Genomic DNA, 17,969 nt, shown 5'->3' with positions numbered 1-17,969 from the left:
TTGTGGTCAGAAATATGCTTGATATGCTTTCAGTTTTCTTAAATTTACTTGCTTTGTGGCCCAGCATGTGATCTATCCTGGAGAATGTTCCATGTGCCCTTGAGAAGAACATGTATTCTGCTGCTTTCAGATGGAATGTTCTATAAATATGAATTAAGGCCACCTGGTCTAAAATGCCCTTTAAGGACTGTGTTTCCTTATTCATTTTCTGTTTGGATGCTCTCTCCAATGATGTAAATGAGGTATTAAAGTCCCCCCTATTATTGTGTTACTGTCAGTTTATCCTTTTATGGCTGTTAGCATTGGTCCTATATATTGAGGTGCTCTTCTGTAGGGTGTGTATATATTTACAATCGTTATATCTTTTTCATGGCTTGATCCTTTAAACATTATGTAGTGTTCTTCTTTGTCTCTTGTAACAGTCTTTACTTTTAATTCTATTTTGTCTGATAGGAGTATTGCTACTCCTGCTTTCATCTGATTTCCATTTGCATGGAATAACTTCTTCCATCCCCTCACTTTCTGTCTGGATGTGTACCTAGGTCTGATGTGGGTCTTACAGACAGCATATATACAGGTCTTATTTTTGTATCCATTCAGCCATTCTGTGTCTTTTATCATTTAGTCCATTTACATTTAAGGTAATTTATTAATATGTACATGTTTATTGCCAATTTGTTAAATGTTTTGGATTTATTTTTGTAGGTTTTTTTTCTGCCCTTCTTCTTTTGTTCTCTTTGGTAATTTAATGACTCCCTTTAGTGTTATATTTGGATTGCTTTTTCTTTTTCGTGTATTGTATATTTGTTTTTTGTTTTTTCTTTTTTTTTTGTCTTTTTAGGGATGCACGCATGGCATATGGAGGTTCCCAGGCTAGGGGTCCAATTGGACCTGCAGCTGCCGGCCTAGCCACAGCAACACAGGATCCAAGCCATGTCTGCGACATATCCCACAGCTCATGGCAATGCCAGATCCTTAACCCACTGAGTGAGGCCAGGGATCAAACCTGCAACCTCATGTTTCCTAGTCTGATTCATTTCCGCTGTGCCACAAACTCCTATTCATCACTTTAAATGTATTGTGCCACTCCCTTCTGGCCTACACACTTTCTGCTGAGAAATCAGTTGATAACTTTATGGAGATTTCTTTGTATACTATTTGTTGTTTTTTCCTTGTTCCTTTCAATATTTTCTCTTCGTCTTTAATTTTTGGCATTTTGATTATTGTCTCTTGGCATATTCCTCCTTGGGTTTATCCTGTATAGGACTCTCTGTGCTTCCTGGACTTGAGTGTTTTCTTTTCCATGTTATGGAAGTTTTTGGCTATTATCTCTTCATATGTTTTCTCAGCCCCTTTCTCTATTCTACTTTTTGGACCCCTATAATGCAAATGTTAGTATATTTAATGTCCCCAGGGTCTCTTAGGTTGTCTTCATTTCATTCTTCTTTCTTTATTCTGTTTCACATCAAAGATTATTCATTCTTCTGCCTAATGTATTCTGCTAGCGATCCCTATTTAGTGTATTTTTCATTTCAGTAATTGTATTGTTCATCTCTGTTCTTAAATCTTCTAGCTCCTTGTTAAACATTTCTTGTATCTTCTCGGCCTGTGCCTCCATTCTTTTTGTGAGATCTTAGATTATCTTTACTACTGTTACTCTGAATTCTTTTCCAGGTAGGTTACCTATCTCCATTTCACTTAGTTCTTCTGGGGCTTTATTTTGTTCCTTTTGCTAAATATATTTCTCAGCTGTTTCATTTTGTCTAAAGTTCTTTCTCCAGGTCTCCATTCCACAACTTATAGGACTATAGTTCCTCTCAACTCTGGTGTCTGTCCCCTGGTGGGTAAGGTTGCTCCAGGGGCTTGCACAGGCTTCCTGGTGAGATGGGCTGGTGTCTGATGACTGGTGGAGGTAGCTGAGTCTTGTCCCTCTATTGGGCAGAGTTGTGTTAAGGGGAATGTTTAGAGGCATCTCTGGGCTCAGAATGACTTTAGGTAGCTTGACTAATGATGGGTGGGGCTGTGTTCCTACCCTGTTGGTTGTTTGTTCTCAGGTGTCCCAGCACTGGATCCTGAGGCTATTGGTTAGGCCAGGTCTTGGTGCCAAAGTGGTGACCTCCAGGAGAGCACATGCCAAAGAACATTCCCTGGGGCCTCCATCCCTAGTGTCCTTGCCCCTGCTTCCCAAGGAGACCCTCCAGGGCCTGCAGGTAGGTCTGTCCCAGGCTCCTATGGAGTCACTACATTGCCCTGGGTCCCAGTGCACAAGAAACTCTATTTGTCCCTCCAAGAGTAGCATCTTTTCTGTTTCCCACTGTGCTGTGGAGCTCCTTCACTTTAGCCGCAGTGGCCTTCAATGTCAGATGCTTTGGAGGCTCCTCCCTCAATGCCAGACCCCTACCTGGGGACCCTGATGGGGGCTCAGAACTCTCACTCCTGTGAGAGAAACTTTTGTGACATAATTATTTTCCAGTTTGTGGGTTGTCCACCCAGCAGGTATGGGATTTGATTATTTCACAGAGGCACCCCTTCTACCATCTTGTTGTGACTTCTTTGTCTTTGGATGTAGAATATCTGTTTTTGCAAAGTTCTAGTCTTTTTTGTTGATGACTGTTTAAAAGTTATTTGAGTTTGGTGGTGTTCTGAGAGGAGGTGAGCTCAAGTTCTTCTACTCGGTCATTTTATCTCCTTTCCTCTCCTGGGATGTTCAGAATAGATGTCATTCTACAGTTGTCTTTTTATCAGGACAGTTTCATAGTGAGTAGTTGTATGCTGTAGATAAGTGTTTACCTGTCACTGCAATAACACCTGTGAGTTGTGTTTGAGTAGACTTCATTAGGTTTACTCAGTGCAACAAGTGTTAAATTTTTACTGATGAATAGAGGTTATAGAAAAATATAAATCATTAAAAACTGGTGCCATTTATGAATGCCTCTGATAAACCAGACACTGTGAAATGTATTTTGCACTAAATTATGGGTCAGCATGTCACAGTCTATGGGCCAAATCTGGTCTGTCCCTGTTTTTGCAAATGAAGTTTTGCTGGAACATGGTCATGTTCATTTTATGTATTATCTATGTAAAATAGTTTCATATTATTTATGGCTGCTTTCATGCTACAGTGGTAGAGCTGAGTAGTTGTGACAGAGATTTCATAGCCCAGAAAGCCTAAAAATTTACTGCTTAGTCATTTTAAAAACAACTTTGTCAACCCCTACACTAAACATTGCATTTAATCCTTAAAACCACTAGAGAGGTAGAAGATATTATCCGGGGGAAGATTTAGAGATTTAAGGAATGTGTTCAAATCATGCAGTAGTCCTCAGCACAGCCGGTGCTCAAATGCCAAGCAGCCGACTCCAAAACTCAGACCCTTTGCCTCCTATCATGCTAATGGGTTAACTTGGTTCTGCATCTCTAAATGAACAGTTCACATGTGAAAAAACATACAAAAATGAAACATAACTCTAATTACAGTTTCCCCAGTGTCTAACGCTTGTGTGCCTCTCCTTTGTGAATAGGATGATGCATTTAAGCACATGGTGGTAGTTAGCTTTCTAGGAGCTGTGCTTGACTTTATGCTGGGGTGACAGAACCTGCAGCCTATAGGTCCCAAGCCAGTCATGCAGCTGAATATAGCAGGCCTGGTACAAAGTCATAGGGTGGGCTGGAACGAGTGACAGAGAATGTATGCTCTTCACAAATGAGACCACTTGTCCTCTGCCTCAAGCACATGTTGTGAAGCAGGAATATCAACCTAGTTTCACTAGAGCACTCATTTTTTAAAAGACAATCTGGAAATCTGGAATCTGTGTGAAGATTCCCTATTTTATAAACACTTTGTAGTAAAATTTTTACTCCAGAATCAAAATAACATAAAACAACAAAACATAGATCTACAGGCTGAATTCAGTTTTCAGGTTGCCTGTTTTATGCTGATTCAGTTATTTTTTCCTGATGAGTCATAGCTTGAAGGCTGGCGTTGTTTATATGGCAGGAGTAACATATGGAATGAAACTATGTTTCTGGTTTTTCTGTCATTTTATTGAAGTCCAAATTACACTATACCTTTTGCTAGAGGTGACTCAATTATCTTGATTAAGAAAGGGAGCAGTGGCCTGGTTTATGAACTAACAAAACTTCAAGCAAAGATATGAAGCACTTAAAGTACTTTATACAGTCATAGACTTCTGGGGTAAACTGATATAGCACCTTATCTTTGAGTATCATTTTAAGTGTTAAAACTACATGTTCTTTCCACACTTGTTGACAGCTATTTTCTACAATTTCATACTTTCATTAGAACACGGAAATTCAGAACAATAAAGGTTTTTATGGGCATATGAAAAAGAAAGATTAAGTCTTTTCACAAAAAATTAATTTATAACAGGAAATTTGTCAGTACAAATAGATATCCAAAATTTTTTATAATTTGGTGATTTTTGACCAAGCATCATAGTTAAGGACTTCAATATTATTCATAGAAAATATTCCTTTAGACAAAGGTTAATACATTTTCTTTGAAATCCTATTTGTTCGGAGGATTACTGATATCAAATGTAATTAAGCAAAATAAAAAGTTGGCCTCTGTGATGACTTGAAATTGACAAGTAGTGTTAAGAGTAAATTACTTTATGTACATAGTGGAGTTATCTACTGCAGTTATACATAAATTAGCTCATCAGCTAACCATACAGATCAGTGATTTAAAATTAACAGAATAATTTCGCTCCTTTGTTAGAAGTCTCAAAAATATAAATTACTCAAAATCCTAAACAATTACTTATTAATTTTCTCCCCAAATTGAAAACTTGTGTCCTGCTTTATAATAGTTATGTTTCTAAGATAGTAATATTGCTAGAAAGTTAAACAGAAAATGAAATTCTCCAGAGTGAATTTTGTTTTTCCCTGAGTTTACATTACAAAATTGGAGATGAAACAACTAAAAATAATCCTTTCTGCATTTACTTGGAGACTTTTAGCATGCTTGGTATTCTGGAACTTTAGCATTCTGAGAATTCTTCTCTCTAGTGAAATTCTATTTTGATGTTTACAAATGCTATACAGCTTCAAAATACAAATTTAAAAGCTTTTAAGATATAGTCACATAGGCCCTATTTTGATTTGTTTATGCTTCCTGGCTTTAGCTGGAGAGCTGTCTTTAGTTATAGAAAGGGTGACCAACTAAAATCAGGAAAGTCCCAGAAAACTCAGAGTGTTAGTGTTAGCCACTCTAATTCTAGGAGAAGGAGCATGATCATCCCAGATTGTCCCATGGGACTTCTTGAAATATAAGAAAACAGCCCAGTGGTACCAGCAGTTTCTCCTGTTTTGTATTAAAGGTTCCTGTAGTCTTTACTGAGTTTCTTTCAAGAAGAAAAATAGAATAATTTGCTCTTACAGCTTAAGGGAAGTTTAAAGGTCCTATAATCCAATACCCTCATGTTACCCATGAAAACACAGAGGCCTGGAGAGATTAAGGGATTTAAATGAGATCAAATAGCCATGACAGAACAGTAACTGGAACCTGCCTTTTGACTGCATGAGAATGAAGAATGAAATCTCTTCAAACTTAGAATTTTCTCTGTGTTTTCAAAAGCAGGTAAAATACCAAATCATAAATATCCAGGCAAGTTAAATAAAATCCCAATTACTTAAAATTGCCATCCTATGAAGTCTGAAAAGATTTTACTAGATTGAATTATCTAGGTAGATTTAATTTACCAAATCTGCCAAAGCTTCAGTGCTATCTTATCATCCTGGAATGAATGGGCCAATCTGTTCAGAACTTGGATGAGGTGCCTGCCACAAGATGTATAGTCACTAGCCTCAGCCTTAGTGTCCTATACAACTTTCTAGATAAGAATGAGACCTGTGATGTCTCTATGATGACTGCAACAAAGTGGCAGATATATAATTGGAGATGATGTTTCACTAGGTTAATGAAAAATTTACTTATGATTCACAAAAAAATATAAAATAAATGGAAATATCTATGTTTGCTAAACAACTGGCAAAAAACATCAAAGTAGACTATATCGCACCTACCTTTGCTGTTTAGAAAATATGAGTAAAAATAATATCACCGTTAGCCCAAATATTCCAAAGATGATAATTAAGAACCATGGAAACCGGAAATCTGAAATATACAAGAACAGTATCTCACTCACAGAACTATGAATAGTTGAAGTTTAAATTTTACCTAAAAATATTTCCTAATTTATATCCACTTAGTAAAGTCAATGATTTCACTTGATAACCACTGAAATAGAATGCAGTGACTTAGGAGTATTTTCTGGTCTAAGAACACATCTATTTACTTTTTAAAATTCTTTCATGTACAAAAAATAAAAATAGCACACAGTTTAAGCACAATCTATATTGTAAAAAACTATTTTAAACATCTTATGTATTCAAGGTGTGTCATTAAAGTCATCAACTCTAGGAAAAAGTCATGCTTGTTAATATACTTCTTTACCTAAATAATGTCCATTTGGTTTTTTTTTTTTTTCCCCCAAAGATGTGATAATTTTTGCCCTCCAGACTAAGGATCCATCAAAAAGATAGGGGCAGAGTTGTAATTCTGAATCATTACTGAAACTTTTTAGACATGCAGGGCATATTTTTTACAACTTAAAAAAATATGCTTTTACAGAAGAAGATCAGTACCAGGACTCTCATCTTCAGATTTTAGTATAATTTGTAGCAAATCTGTGGGAATCTGTTTGTAAAACTTCTGTTTCATTTCTTAAGAACAAGTGCCACAGTGGCAAAAGTTGACTGCTTTTAAGGTTGAATTTATTTAATGTTTTTTTTTTTTTTAATAAAAGTAGGCTTTTATGCTGTTTCTTTTATTTATATTTTTATTTAGTTAAAATCTCCTAGGGAGATCATATACATATTATAAATAATTAGTTGGGGAGAGAATGCCATTTTGTATGTTGTGGTATGTTGTGGTATCTAATTTTATATCAATGATATATTCAGGAACATAACATAAAGCAAGAGTTTAATCTTTTATTTTTAACACAAAAGGAAAATCTAGTTTAAAAAGTCTGTTAAGTATATTAAATACCATCACAGTAAGGGCATATGGCAAAGGTACTTTTAAACCAGAATTTCATTATGTCAAATATTGTTTAAAATAAGCCTACTGAATAGAGCTTAGAAAAAATGGTGCTATAGACATTTTGTGTTATACAGTGTCATGGACTCTACCTGTTCTATCCATGCAGAAACTTAGTTTCTCTGTAGCTTATGACTGTTTCATTAATGAAACTCTGCCCCCTCATGTGTCCCTGTAAACCTTGTTTTTATCCCCCCTTTCTTTTTAAGGCTGCACCTGTGGCATATGGAAGTTCCCAGGCTAGCAGTCAAATTGGAGTTGCAGCTACCAGCCTACATCACAGCCACAGCAATGTGGGATCTGAGCTGCATTCTCGACCTATGCCACTGGCAATGCCAGATCCTTAACCCACTGAGAGAGACCAGGGATCGAACCCGCAACCTCATGGTTCCTAGTTGGATTCATTAACCACTGAGCCATGATGGGAACTCCCAAACTTTCTGTTTTTAATGGAGATGAGTTATAGTCAATTTACATTTGGGAGTGACAATACTTTATACACTTAACTATTCATTGTTAAGCAGTCTTCTTTATTTCTGTATCCAAAAATTTGAATTTTTATTCTGAATTCATATGTCTCATTTTTTTAAGCTTTAATTATATTTATATTTCTCTGATGTTGGTGCTTCAAACATTCCATGTCACTCTGGAGGCTAACTTACACACTACATGTTACGCCACATCTAAACATTCTAAAACCAATAAGCACCTGCCATGGTTTACCTATGCTGACCCAATATTTAGGCTTTCTCTTAGATGCCACACAAACAGCCGTCCATCCAGATATAGAATTTCTTCACTATGTATTTGAAAAACAGTTTTTGATTATAAATGCAAAAAAGCCTCATATAAAATATTAGAAATACAGAAACATATAAAGAATCATCTGAGATTCTGTTATCAGAAGATACCCCCCCATTAATATCTTAGTGTATCTTTCCTTCTTTAACTTGCACATACTCATGACTTTTCCTGAATCAAATAATTCAAAAATGAAATCTTCCTCTTGCATAATGGATAATGCTGGTTACAGATGGTCTCTCATCCGGACAACTGATGGTAACGTTATCTTGATCTGGACAACACCCCAACAGTATAGGGAATGTATCCCTGTATATTGACAAAACCCACATTGGCTGCCATCTTAATCTCTTAGGTTTACTTTACCTTCTTCACATGCAAATGGGCTCATCTGAGGAAGTGTTACATACAGCACTTCACTGAACTCTCCATATTTTTCAGAGTTTCGTTGTCTGGATCTCACACGCACTTCATACTCTTTATCCAGTCTCAAGGAGTACACCGGAACTGATGTTGACAATACAGGGTCCATCTTTCAACACAAAATATAAAACTTACTGGTTAGAGAGTCAACAACTCAATGCAGTAAGCTCTGTGAGGTGCTTCTGCATTTGTATTCAAAGTGAATTTTTGTAAAGGAAGCAAGAATTTAAAATGAACTGGTGGAGTTTGCTATTTCAAGAAAGGTCAAGGCAAATAACTTTGTAAAGGACCATTTTGTTAAATGGATAGTAGTCCTTAAACTTATGTTGTAAAACCAAAGGTACGATAGATTTGTTTAAAGAACTACAGCTAAATCTTTGTATTAGGCTGTCAGATATTCTACAAAGATCAAAGCATAATAGAATTATTAATAGAGAGTGGCAGAATTATATGTTGCCTGCCTTTGGGGATATTACATTTTTAAGACATCAAAACAGAAAAAACAAATGAACATACTTACTGTACCTATATCTGTTCTTTGGAAATTCTGGGTAGTCATATGAATACAGAATTGGAAAGTGTGATAGAAAAAAAATCAAAGTTTTTAAATTAAACTTTCAAACAATTCTCTTCGTTTGTTTCAGAAGGCTTAAAGTTACCCCAATATAGTATGCTACTGAGTCTGTGAAGAAGAGTCCCTGAAGGCCTTTGGTAATGAATGTCAGGGTCCCACGATCGTGAAGGCCAGGATATTCCTTTACCTTCCCAGGGAAAGGAGGGGGAGGCATATTAGACTTTTAACACATGTTGCTACCAGAGAGGTAGAGCCAGCTGATGATGGTGTTTTCCATTAAGTCAAATATTCATTAACAGGTTTTCAGCATGTGCTTTTCTTATGATTTGGGTAGAACTTCTTGTTCCCGTTTATAGAAAACTAGGAACATGCTCTTTTTCAACAGCATGGGTTTTTCACATAAATAAGATTCTCATAATTTGTTTTATTAAGTCAGAAACTGGGCCTTCACCTTCTAAAACAAATTTTCCTTTCACCTCAGTTTTGCTACTCATAAAGTACCTCTTTTTTTCCCCAAATGTACACAGGATGGTTAGTTGCAGCTTTTACAGAAGCTTATTAATATATGGAATATTTGTATACCTAAAATGCTTCTGAATATCAAACATTGTTTTTCTTAAAATATTTTTAAAAGCCTATGTTTCCATTCTTGATGCCCTAATTTCTCTGTGACTCTCACCCACCATTATTTCTTTACAGATTTCACTAGCAGCAAAATCAAAAAGGGGCCCTCAGTGATGTGACCTATGGGCCAATCTCTATCTTCCTTCAACCCTCCACACCAGCCACATCAAAGTCAAATGTGCTCACATGCCTAATACCCACCCTGACCCTTGTCACCTGGCCTACAAGGGAACACCTATTCTTGGCTAATTCTCAATGCAAGCATTGCCGATATCCTAAGTAGTATTTTCTGGCAATTTCCCCTGCTCCATCCTGCCAGGTAATGTTACTTCAGATTTCTATATTGTACTGCAAATTCCCTGGGTGCAAACAATGCCTTCATTTTATTTGTCTTTCCAAAAGCCTAGCAAAGTATCGGGGTACAGTGGGTGGTCAAGAGATGGCCCATATATTGTAGACAATATACTACTCATTAAGTCTCTAAAGAAACATAGATTCTTGGAGTTCCTGTTGTGGCTCAGCGGGTTAAGGACCTGACCAGTATCCATGAGGATGTGGGTTTGATTCCCTAGCCTCGCTCAGTGAGTTAAGGATTCGGCATTGCCATGAGCTGCAGTGTAAGTTACAGACATGGCTCAGATCTGGTGTTGTGGCTGTGGTGTAGGCTGGCAGCTGCAGCTCTGATTCGACCCTTAGCCTGGGCACTTTCATATGCCACAGGTGCAACCCTAAAAAGAAAAAAAAAAACTTTAACAGGTAAATACTTATAAACAACTACATAGTCATTAGAATTACTTTTGTATTCAAAATGTGTTTAATAAATAAAAAACAGAGATAGTAATACCAAATTCAGTACTGTGAAATGGTAACATGAAGTCCTGATACAAGAAACAATTATTATTAGCCTTCTCCTCCTTGCCTTAACAAACCTCTCTTCTTGTTATGCTTAGTTCTCTTGTTTCATAACCATCTACATTCTAGGTTCTTCATGAGAGTCAAATTCTTATAGATGGAACCTTGATGCTCTAACAACTCTGAGACCCTTGCAAATGACCAAACCTATGAAATAATAACTTTGCTCATAAAAAGTAAGTAAAGTAAAAGTTAACTGACCCCTCTGGATTATCTAATGAGATTTAGCCATGGTGCAAGGGAAAGTGCAACAAAGCCATATTGGGATGTAGCCCCAAACGGTCAACCAAGTCCTATGTACCTGGCTCAGGGTGAGGGTTTTCCTTGGAGCTACACTCGGCTGGGACATAATGATATGCTATGGAATTTCAGTGCTGAAGCTATCATCAGTCAATTTGAGGGTTAATGTTCTGATTTATATCTTTGCTTTATCTAGGTTGTTGAACTTTTTTGTCTTAGGATCCCTCTACACTCTTAAAAATGATGGAGAATCCTAAAGATTTTAGTTTTACTTGAGTTTCTTGTATGGTCAGTGGGTGGTCATACAAGAAACAAACTGAGAATTTAAAGAATACTAATTTTGAAATTAAAGTAATAATAAATTGATGTTATGTTAATGTATTTTTATAAAAATTATGGTACTTTCCAAAATAATAAAATAATAGTGAGAAAAGTGACAGTGTTTCACATTTTTGCAAATCTCTGTAATATCTGGCTTAATAGAAGATGGCTATAGTTTTTAAAATCTTACTGAGGTACATTTGCTTTACAATGTGTTAATTTCTGCTGTACAGCAAAGTGACTCAGTTATACATATATATGATTCTTGTTCATATTCTTTTCCTTTATGATTTATCACAGGATGTTGAATGTGTTTTTCTGTGCTATACAGTAGGACCTTGTTGTTTATCCTATATATAATAGTTTGCTTGTGCTAATCTCAAACTTTTAATCCTTCCCTCCCCAACCCTTCCTGGCAAATACAAGTCTGTTTTCTGTATCTGTGAGTCTGTTTTTGTTTCATAGATATGTTGATTTGTATCATATTTTAGATTCCACATAATAAGCAATATCACATAGTATTTGTTTTTCTCTTACTTCACATAGTATGATAATCCCTAGGTCCATCCATGTTGCTGCAAATGGCATTATTTCATTCTTTTTTAGAGCTGAGTAATACTCCGTTGTATATATACTCTTTATCCGTTCACCTGTTGTTTTCATGCCTTGGCTATTGTAAATAGTGCTATCAATATAGTGCATGTATCTTTTAAAATTAGTTTTGTCTGGGTATATGACCAGGAGTTGGAGTGCCAGATCATCTGGCAACTCTATTTTTAGTTTTTTGAGGAAACTTCATACTGTTTTCCATAGCTGTTGTACCGATTTACATTTCCACCAACAGTGTAAGAGGGTTGCCTCTTCTCCACACCCTCTATAGCACTTATTATTTGCAGACTTTTTAGTGATGGCCATTCTGATGGGGGTGAGGTGGTACCTCAAAGTAGTTTTGATTTGCTTTTCTCTAATAATTAGTGATGTTAAACATCTTTTCAGGTTCTTATTAGCCATATGTATATCTTCTTCGGCAGAGTATCTATTTAGGTCTTCTGCCCATTTTTCAACTGGGTTGGCCTTTTTTGTTATTGAATTGTATGAGCTGTTTTTATATTTTGGAAATTAGCTCTTGTCAGTAACATCATTTGCAAATATTTTTCTCCCAGTCTATAAGTTGTCTTTTAATTTTGTTTATGGTTTCCAAGATGGCTGTATTTTTACATTTGTTTCTGAATTAAATATGTTAGGATGTGTTGTTTTGATTGAAGTGCATGCATAAAACTTGGTCTCAAAATGTACAGTGAGGAAAAGGAAGAGATATTTTAATAGCCTTGTATATATTCTTCTTTAACACTTAAGACAAAACTCAACAAGTGGTATTTCTTACAGATTAGTTGCAGTGTGGAATCTGAAACCGTATCAATGAATCTTTCACACTTAGTTATATCACAATCCACCATCCCCTGGATCATTTCCCCATGCATGGTTCTGGTCACACCATGTATTAGTCATTTGGAAAACATCATTCAGTGAGATATGCATATTTTCTAAACGTTCACATACTTCATTATTCAACATTAAAAAAAAATCACTTGTGCTAATATCACCATTGACCTCATCAGGAAAGTCTTCAAAGATTGGGAAAGCTATTAAGCTCACAGCTGCAGATGGCAAGTTTTCCAAAATTTGAATTTAACCTTGAAAGCTTAAATTTTTCCCCTGGCAACAAATTCTGTCAATTGTTTTTCTTGTGGTGATAAGTTCACTTCATTCTTTTTCAAGAGATGTTTGCCAACTCAAATATGAATAATCATCTATCAGTTTATCAGTTATTCTTTTTTTTTTGTCTTTCTGCCATTTCTTGGGCCGCTCCTGCAGCATATGGAGATTCCCAGGCTAGGGGTCGAATCGGAGTTGTAGCCGCCAGCCTACACCAGAGCCACAGCTACGCGGGATCCGAGCTGTGTCTGCAACCTACACCACAGCTCACGGCAATGCCGGATCGTTAACCCACTGAGCAAGGGCAGGGATCGAACCCGCAACCTCATGGTTCCTAATCAGATTCATTAACCACTGCGCCATGACGGGAACTCCTATCAGTTGTTCTTTCAAAGTAAAAATGATGTTCATGCAAAAAGGAACTACATCAGCTGGCAACCCAGGCATTTAAGTGCTTTTTCTCAAGACAACCATCTGTACTTCAGCTGCAGCAGAAGTGCTTTATGTGCACTTCTCTTGTGCCACAGCGAATATTAAAAAGCTACATATTCAGAAGCCATGATTTAATAAACTTAATAATGTGTGTAGCTTTATCAAGGACATTCTTCTGTGAAACTGCCTCCCCACTCACCTCCCCCCACACCTCCAATCCCCACTTCTTTCCTGTGAGTACACAGTGGTGAGGATTACAGTGGTCCTCAAGGTAGCTCGGAGTTATCATCTTGATTTGTGCTAAGGCAGCAGTGGTTTTTCCACCATTGCTTTTGTACCATCTGTGCAAATCTCAACACAGTGATAGAAGGAAAGGACATGCTAGCATTATTATGAAAACGGCTTGACCTTGTGGACTCCTTGAAAGGGTCTAGGGGACTCTCAGGGGTCCAAAGTTTATACTTTGGGACAGTTGCCCATGGGTGCCTACCATGGTGCCTTGTGCTTAGTAGTTATTTCAATACCTGGTTGCTGAATGAATGGTTGGTTGACTGAAGCTTGAATTTAGAAAGGCTTGTCTGACTCAGCAGCCAGCCCAGCTTTTTCGCACCAGGTTACGGAACAGATACCTAAATTAAAATGGTTCCGAAAACAGAACCTCAAAGCCCAATAGTTAACTGTTCAAAGCTGCTCTAAACTTAACTTTCCTCTAATGACAAAACTGGAATCTTCTTTAGTTCATTGAATGGACAGGGCCTGCTGTCTCAAAATTCTGGGACTGAGGCTGTGCCAGGCTGCTGGGCACGACCTGGTGACTGGCCAGAAACCACTTGGCTTGGCCAGGCCTGTGGCTGTGGTTAGACTGATTTAGAATTAGTTACATTGGAGAGCAGCGTGATAATCCTGTTTTTCTTCTTGTTGTGTGCCATGTGGAATTTATCTAAGTGCCCAGTTCCCATACACTTGGCAAGGAAGTAAGGAGTTCAGAGGTCAACCAGTGCCATCCTACTTGCCTACATAAAAACTTCTTAGCTTGATTCTCCCCTGGACGGATGTAACAAAGCATCCTCCTGAAATCTTGAGTGGGTAAATTTTCTCCCTGTTTCCCTCCTGGAGTCACTCAAGAACTTATTGTAATGGGGAGGTTCTGGTGAAGAGTAGCAACTAAAATCAGGGGAGAAGCTTTAATCATAGCTCACTGTTGACCTAGATTGTAAGCTTTCCCATGTTTAACCACATCCTCAAAGACAGCTCAGTGGCTAGAGTATATGTTGTTCTAAAGTTAAACTGGATGCCAGGGATGACTGGGGAAACGGTTTTCCTTTCCTTCCATAGGTTTCCATATAGGCTCCATGAAAGCATCTGCTGTCTTACAGAATGCCAAGATGATATTTTACTGATTACATCCATTTTTTTTCTCAAATAAGAAATTGTAGAGCATATAGCAGGGATATGTGGTATTAAGTGAAGAGAAAATCTAATTATAAATGAGTGGAGGTTGTTGAAATAAAAAGAAGAAAAGTCAAAGGTTTGTGAGTGTGAGATATAGTGATATCTTACCATTTTCCACTGGGTCTCATTTACTTCTTTGTATTGCAGTTCATACTCCAGGACTATCCATCCCTTCTGAACATCTGCATTGGGAGGTGGTTCCCATCTCACTTGGATATCTGCATGAATCCCTGTTAAACTGATATTCAGTAGAGTCCAGTTGAGGCCAATGGGTGGATCCGGTTGCACTGTGGATTTCAACAGAGAATCAGCACATAGACACCGCTTGGTATTAATGGAATTTCTTCTGAAGAGACTGAGTTACTTTTACATTGTTATTATTCAAACTCTTAATTCTTCCACTATTCCATTATACTTTCATTTTATGGGAGAGTGTCATTATTTAATTTAAGGATGCTCTGTTTTTAACTTAAGAAAGCCCCAATAGAAAAATTCTTTTTTGAGTTTAAAATCTGACCTACAACAGGATGTTGGCAACAGAATTCATTTAAACTCCTAACTGAAGGAAGAGAGAGTCAGAAAGGGACCTAACCATGTGGCTATTCTGGAACCAGGGGCAGAGAAATCTTTTCCTCCAAGCTGTATGTGACGTGGGGCAAGGTCTTTTTCATTTTCTTTCGCATTTCATATATTTTCCAGTTCTGTGCTGCTGCTAGCACAGTCCTTCCAAACATTCTAAAAGCTCCTAGCTTGTCTTCCTAGCCACGTGTGATCATTTCTTCAGATATAAAAGGAAGGCATTGCATTGCTCTCTCTGTCCCTTACTTAACTGCATGCTATTGACCACTATGGAGTGGATGCTACTTTTTAAAAAAATAAAGTCCAAATTTGACTAATCACAACCACATTTTGGAAATTAAATTGGAGGGATTTGCAAAATTAGCTCAGCTACATCTGCATATAATGACAGTTACACCTCATCTTTCTGGATTTGTTGGGGGTTTGATGAATTCCGAAAAGCCAAAGCTTAGCCCTTCATGTGATGGAAGTATAAAAATGTTTTTAACGGAAACATTTCTCAAACTTATTACTCATGTGGCATCTTAAAAATTGCCCTGTCTACTTTAAATAGAGCCTTTCTGAGAAGGCTCAGTACTATGAGGGTAATAATAACCTCGCCCTTTAATAATAATCAATGCATCGTTCCAGGTGCCTTAATTGACACGTTAAGACGTGAGAAACACCGAGATGTTTAAAGAGCATCTGAAACCAAATGCATTAAAAAACAAGCCTTTAGCCTTTGCCTGGAAGGTGCTCCTCTTTTATCCCCTCTGGCTCCGTTAATGGCAACTCCCCTCGTCCAGGTCCCAGGATAAAAACTGTGAAGCCTTTCTTGACTTGTCTTTTTCTTTTCTTTTTTTACTGCCCCACATTCTGTCAGCTGTATTTTTAAGATATTCCCAGGATCTGACCACTTCTCATCACCTGCCCTGCTCTAACCTGGTCCTAGCGACTTTTTTCTTTCTTTCTTTTTTTCCTCATTAGCCTCCTAACTCATCTCTTCCTGTTGTCCTCACCCCCCTTCAGGCTATTCTCAGTACAATTCTCTATTCCGTCATCCAAACACTGAAGTCAGGCCATGCACTCATCATTTAAAGCCCTCCAAAGGCTTCCTACCTACTCCAGATGAAAGCCAAGTCACACAAAGGCTGAAAGGGTGTTGACTCTGATCTCTGGGATCTGGTCTATGACCACGCTCTTCCCTGCTCTCTGTGAGTCCCTCCACCACCCCCATGCTGATCTCTGAGTGGGCAAAGGCAGGCTCCTGGAGCTTTACCAATGTTAGCTACTCACAGTCCTTCTTTGATTCTATTTAGTTGTTTACACTATTATAAACATGCATATTCCAGTTTGTTTGATTTCCTGTGTCCACATGATGGGCAAGGGGGTAATGCACTTGGACGTTTTCCTTGGTCCACTGAGCTGATTATCTCCGATGTTTGTTTTGAGATCTTATAAACATCTTTAAACTGCTTATGGCTATTTTGTCAATGTAAAATTCCAGACTTATTACATGTTGGGGTAAATTTATTCTAGCAATGGTGGAGATTAAAGGCCACTATATTTCAGTAGATGTGAATATAATAATCATACCAAATAATTAGGAAGTAAGGACTCTTAAGAGAACATTGGGTTTGTCCCTTGTAGCAGCACACAAGAAGACAAGTCAACTTTAGAGACTTTCTCAAGCAAAAGACTCCATGAGGCTCCTCTTTTCTTTATAACATTTACTGCCAGATTGTTTTATGTTAGAGCCAACATAAGATCCCCCTGCCTTGTCCCTCTTGTTCACCAGCAGGTCTCATGTGCTATAAAGTAGCCCTCCACCCCCCTATGGAGCACAAAGATGCAGTCCCCTATTCGCATGCACTTGGACTTGGCAGCCTTTCCCACTTATTTAATCTAAAGCCATGTCAAATAAAACACAAACCTGTGATTTACCTATTTCCTCAACGGAGAAACACTTTTGATCCACAGTCCCACCATTGCTAGTCAGCTTGATACAGTAGGGTATCCAAATGGAGGTATAAGATGAATTAAAGTAACAGCTGTTTTCTCCAGCAGAGACATAATCAGGGCACTCTTTCCATTCTTGAGTCCACTCTTGAGTGCTCCTGAAATGGGGGGTAAAAAAGGATGAACTGTTCCCCAGATCATGCCATAGCTTAAGTCAAAGCAAGGTGCTTGACAGTCAGATTTGATAAACTGGGACACAGATATTTTACGAGCAAGTATTTTAGTGGCACCATTTCTAAGAAGTATCACCTCTGTGCACTGATGATCAGTGTCTGAAGACTGATAGGAGGCCATCTGGTACTTCTGCCTATAGTAAAAGCATCCTTTCCTTGACTGTGGATAATGGGCCAACTCCCAAATTAAGTGATTTATTGGTAGGTACTTTTATCATTCTACAGATGAGGGTTCTCAGGCTTACAGAGGTTTTAAAATATTCCTTTATTAGGAGTTCCTGTCACGGCTCAGTGGTTAAAGAACCCGACTAGTATCCATGAGGACACAGGTTCGATACTTGGCCTTGCTCAGTGGGTTGAGGATATGGTGTTGCTGTGAGCTGTGGTGTAGGTTGCAGACGAGGCTCAGATCCTGAGTTGCTATGGCATAGGCCAGTGGCTACAGTTCCATTCGACCCCTAGCCTGGGAACCTCCAGGTGCCACAGGTACAGTCCTGAAAACACACACACACAAAGTTCCTTTATTAAAACACTGCAGAGTTAACTTCCAAACTAGAGAGACTCCCAGAGAACAGTCGAGTCTTTAAACCTGGGTATT

General features: G+C 37.9%; 1 protein-coding gene across 16 annotated transcripts in view; it reads right to left on the bottom strand.

Annotated features, from left to right (window-relative positions):
• Positions 1-17,969, bottom strand: part of GHR (growth hormone receptor) — a 296,034-nt gene that overhangs the window by 14,945 nt on the left and 263,120 nt on the right. For all 16 annotated transcript variants that reach the window (XM_021076571.2, XM_013990637.3, XM_085001599.1 and 13 more), the window contains 4 exon segments: positions 17,124-17,296; positions 14,730-14,908; positions 8,294-8,459; positions 6,049-6,139 (listed from right to left, as the gene is read on the bottom strand). In XM_021076571.2, coding sequence (XP_020932230.1) covers positions 6,049-6,139; positions 8,294-8,459; positions 14,730-14,908; positions 17,124-17,296 — 609 coding nt within the window.

This window comes from Sus scrofa, chromosome 16 (genome assembly GCF_054392235.1).
Source record: "Sus scrofa isolate SSC_HxYL_T2T_F1_AM1 chromosome 16, Sscrofa_HxYL_maternal_Yorkshire_Landrace_v2.0, whole genome shotgun sequence".
In the NCBI taxonomy this organism is placed as follows: domain Eukaryota; kingdom Metazoa; phylum Chordata; class Mammalia; order Artiodactyla; family Suidae; genus Sus; species Sus scrofa.
The sequence above is the reverse complement of the archived record's forward strand: the minus strand, read 5'-3'. Positions and strand labels throughout refer to the sequence as shown.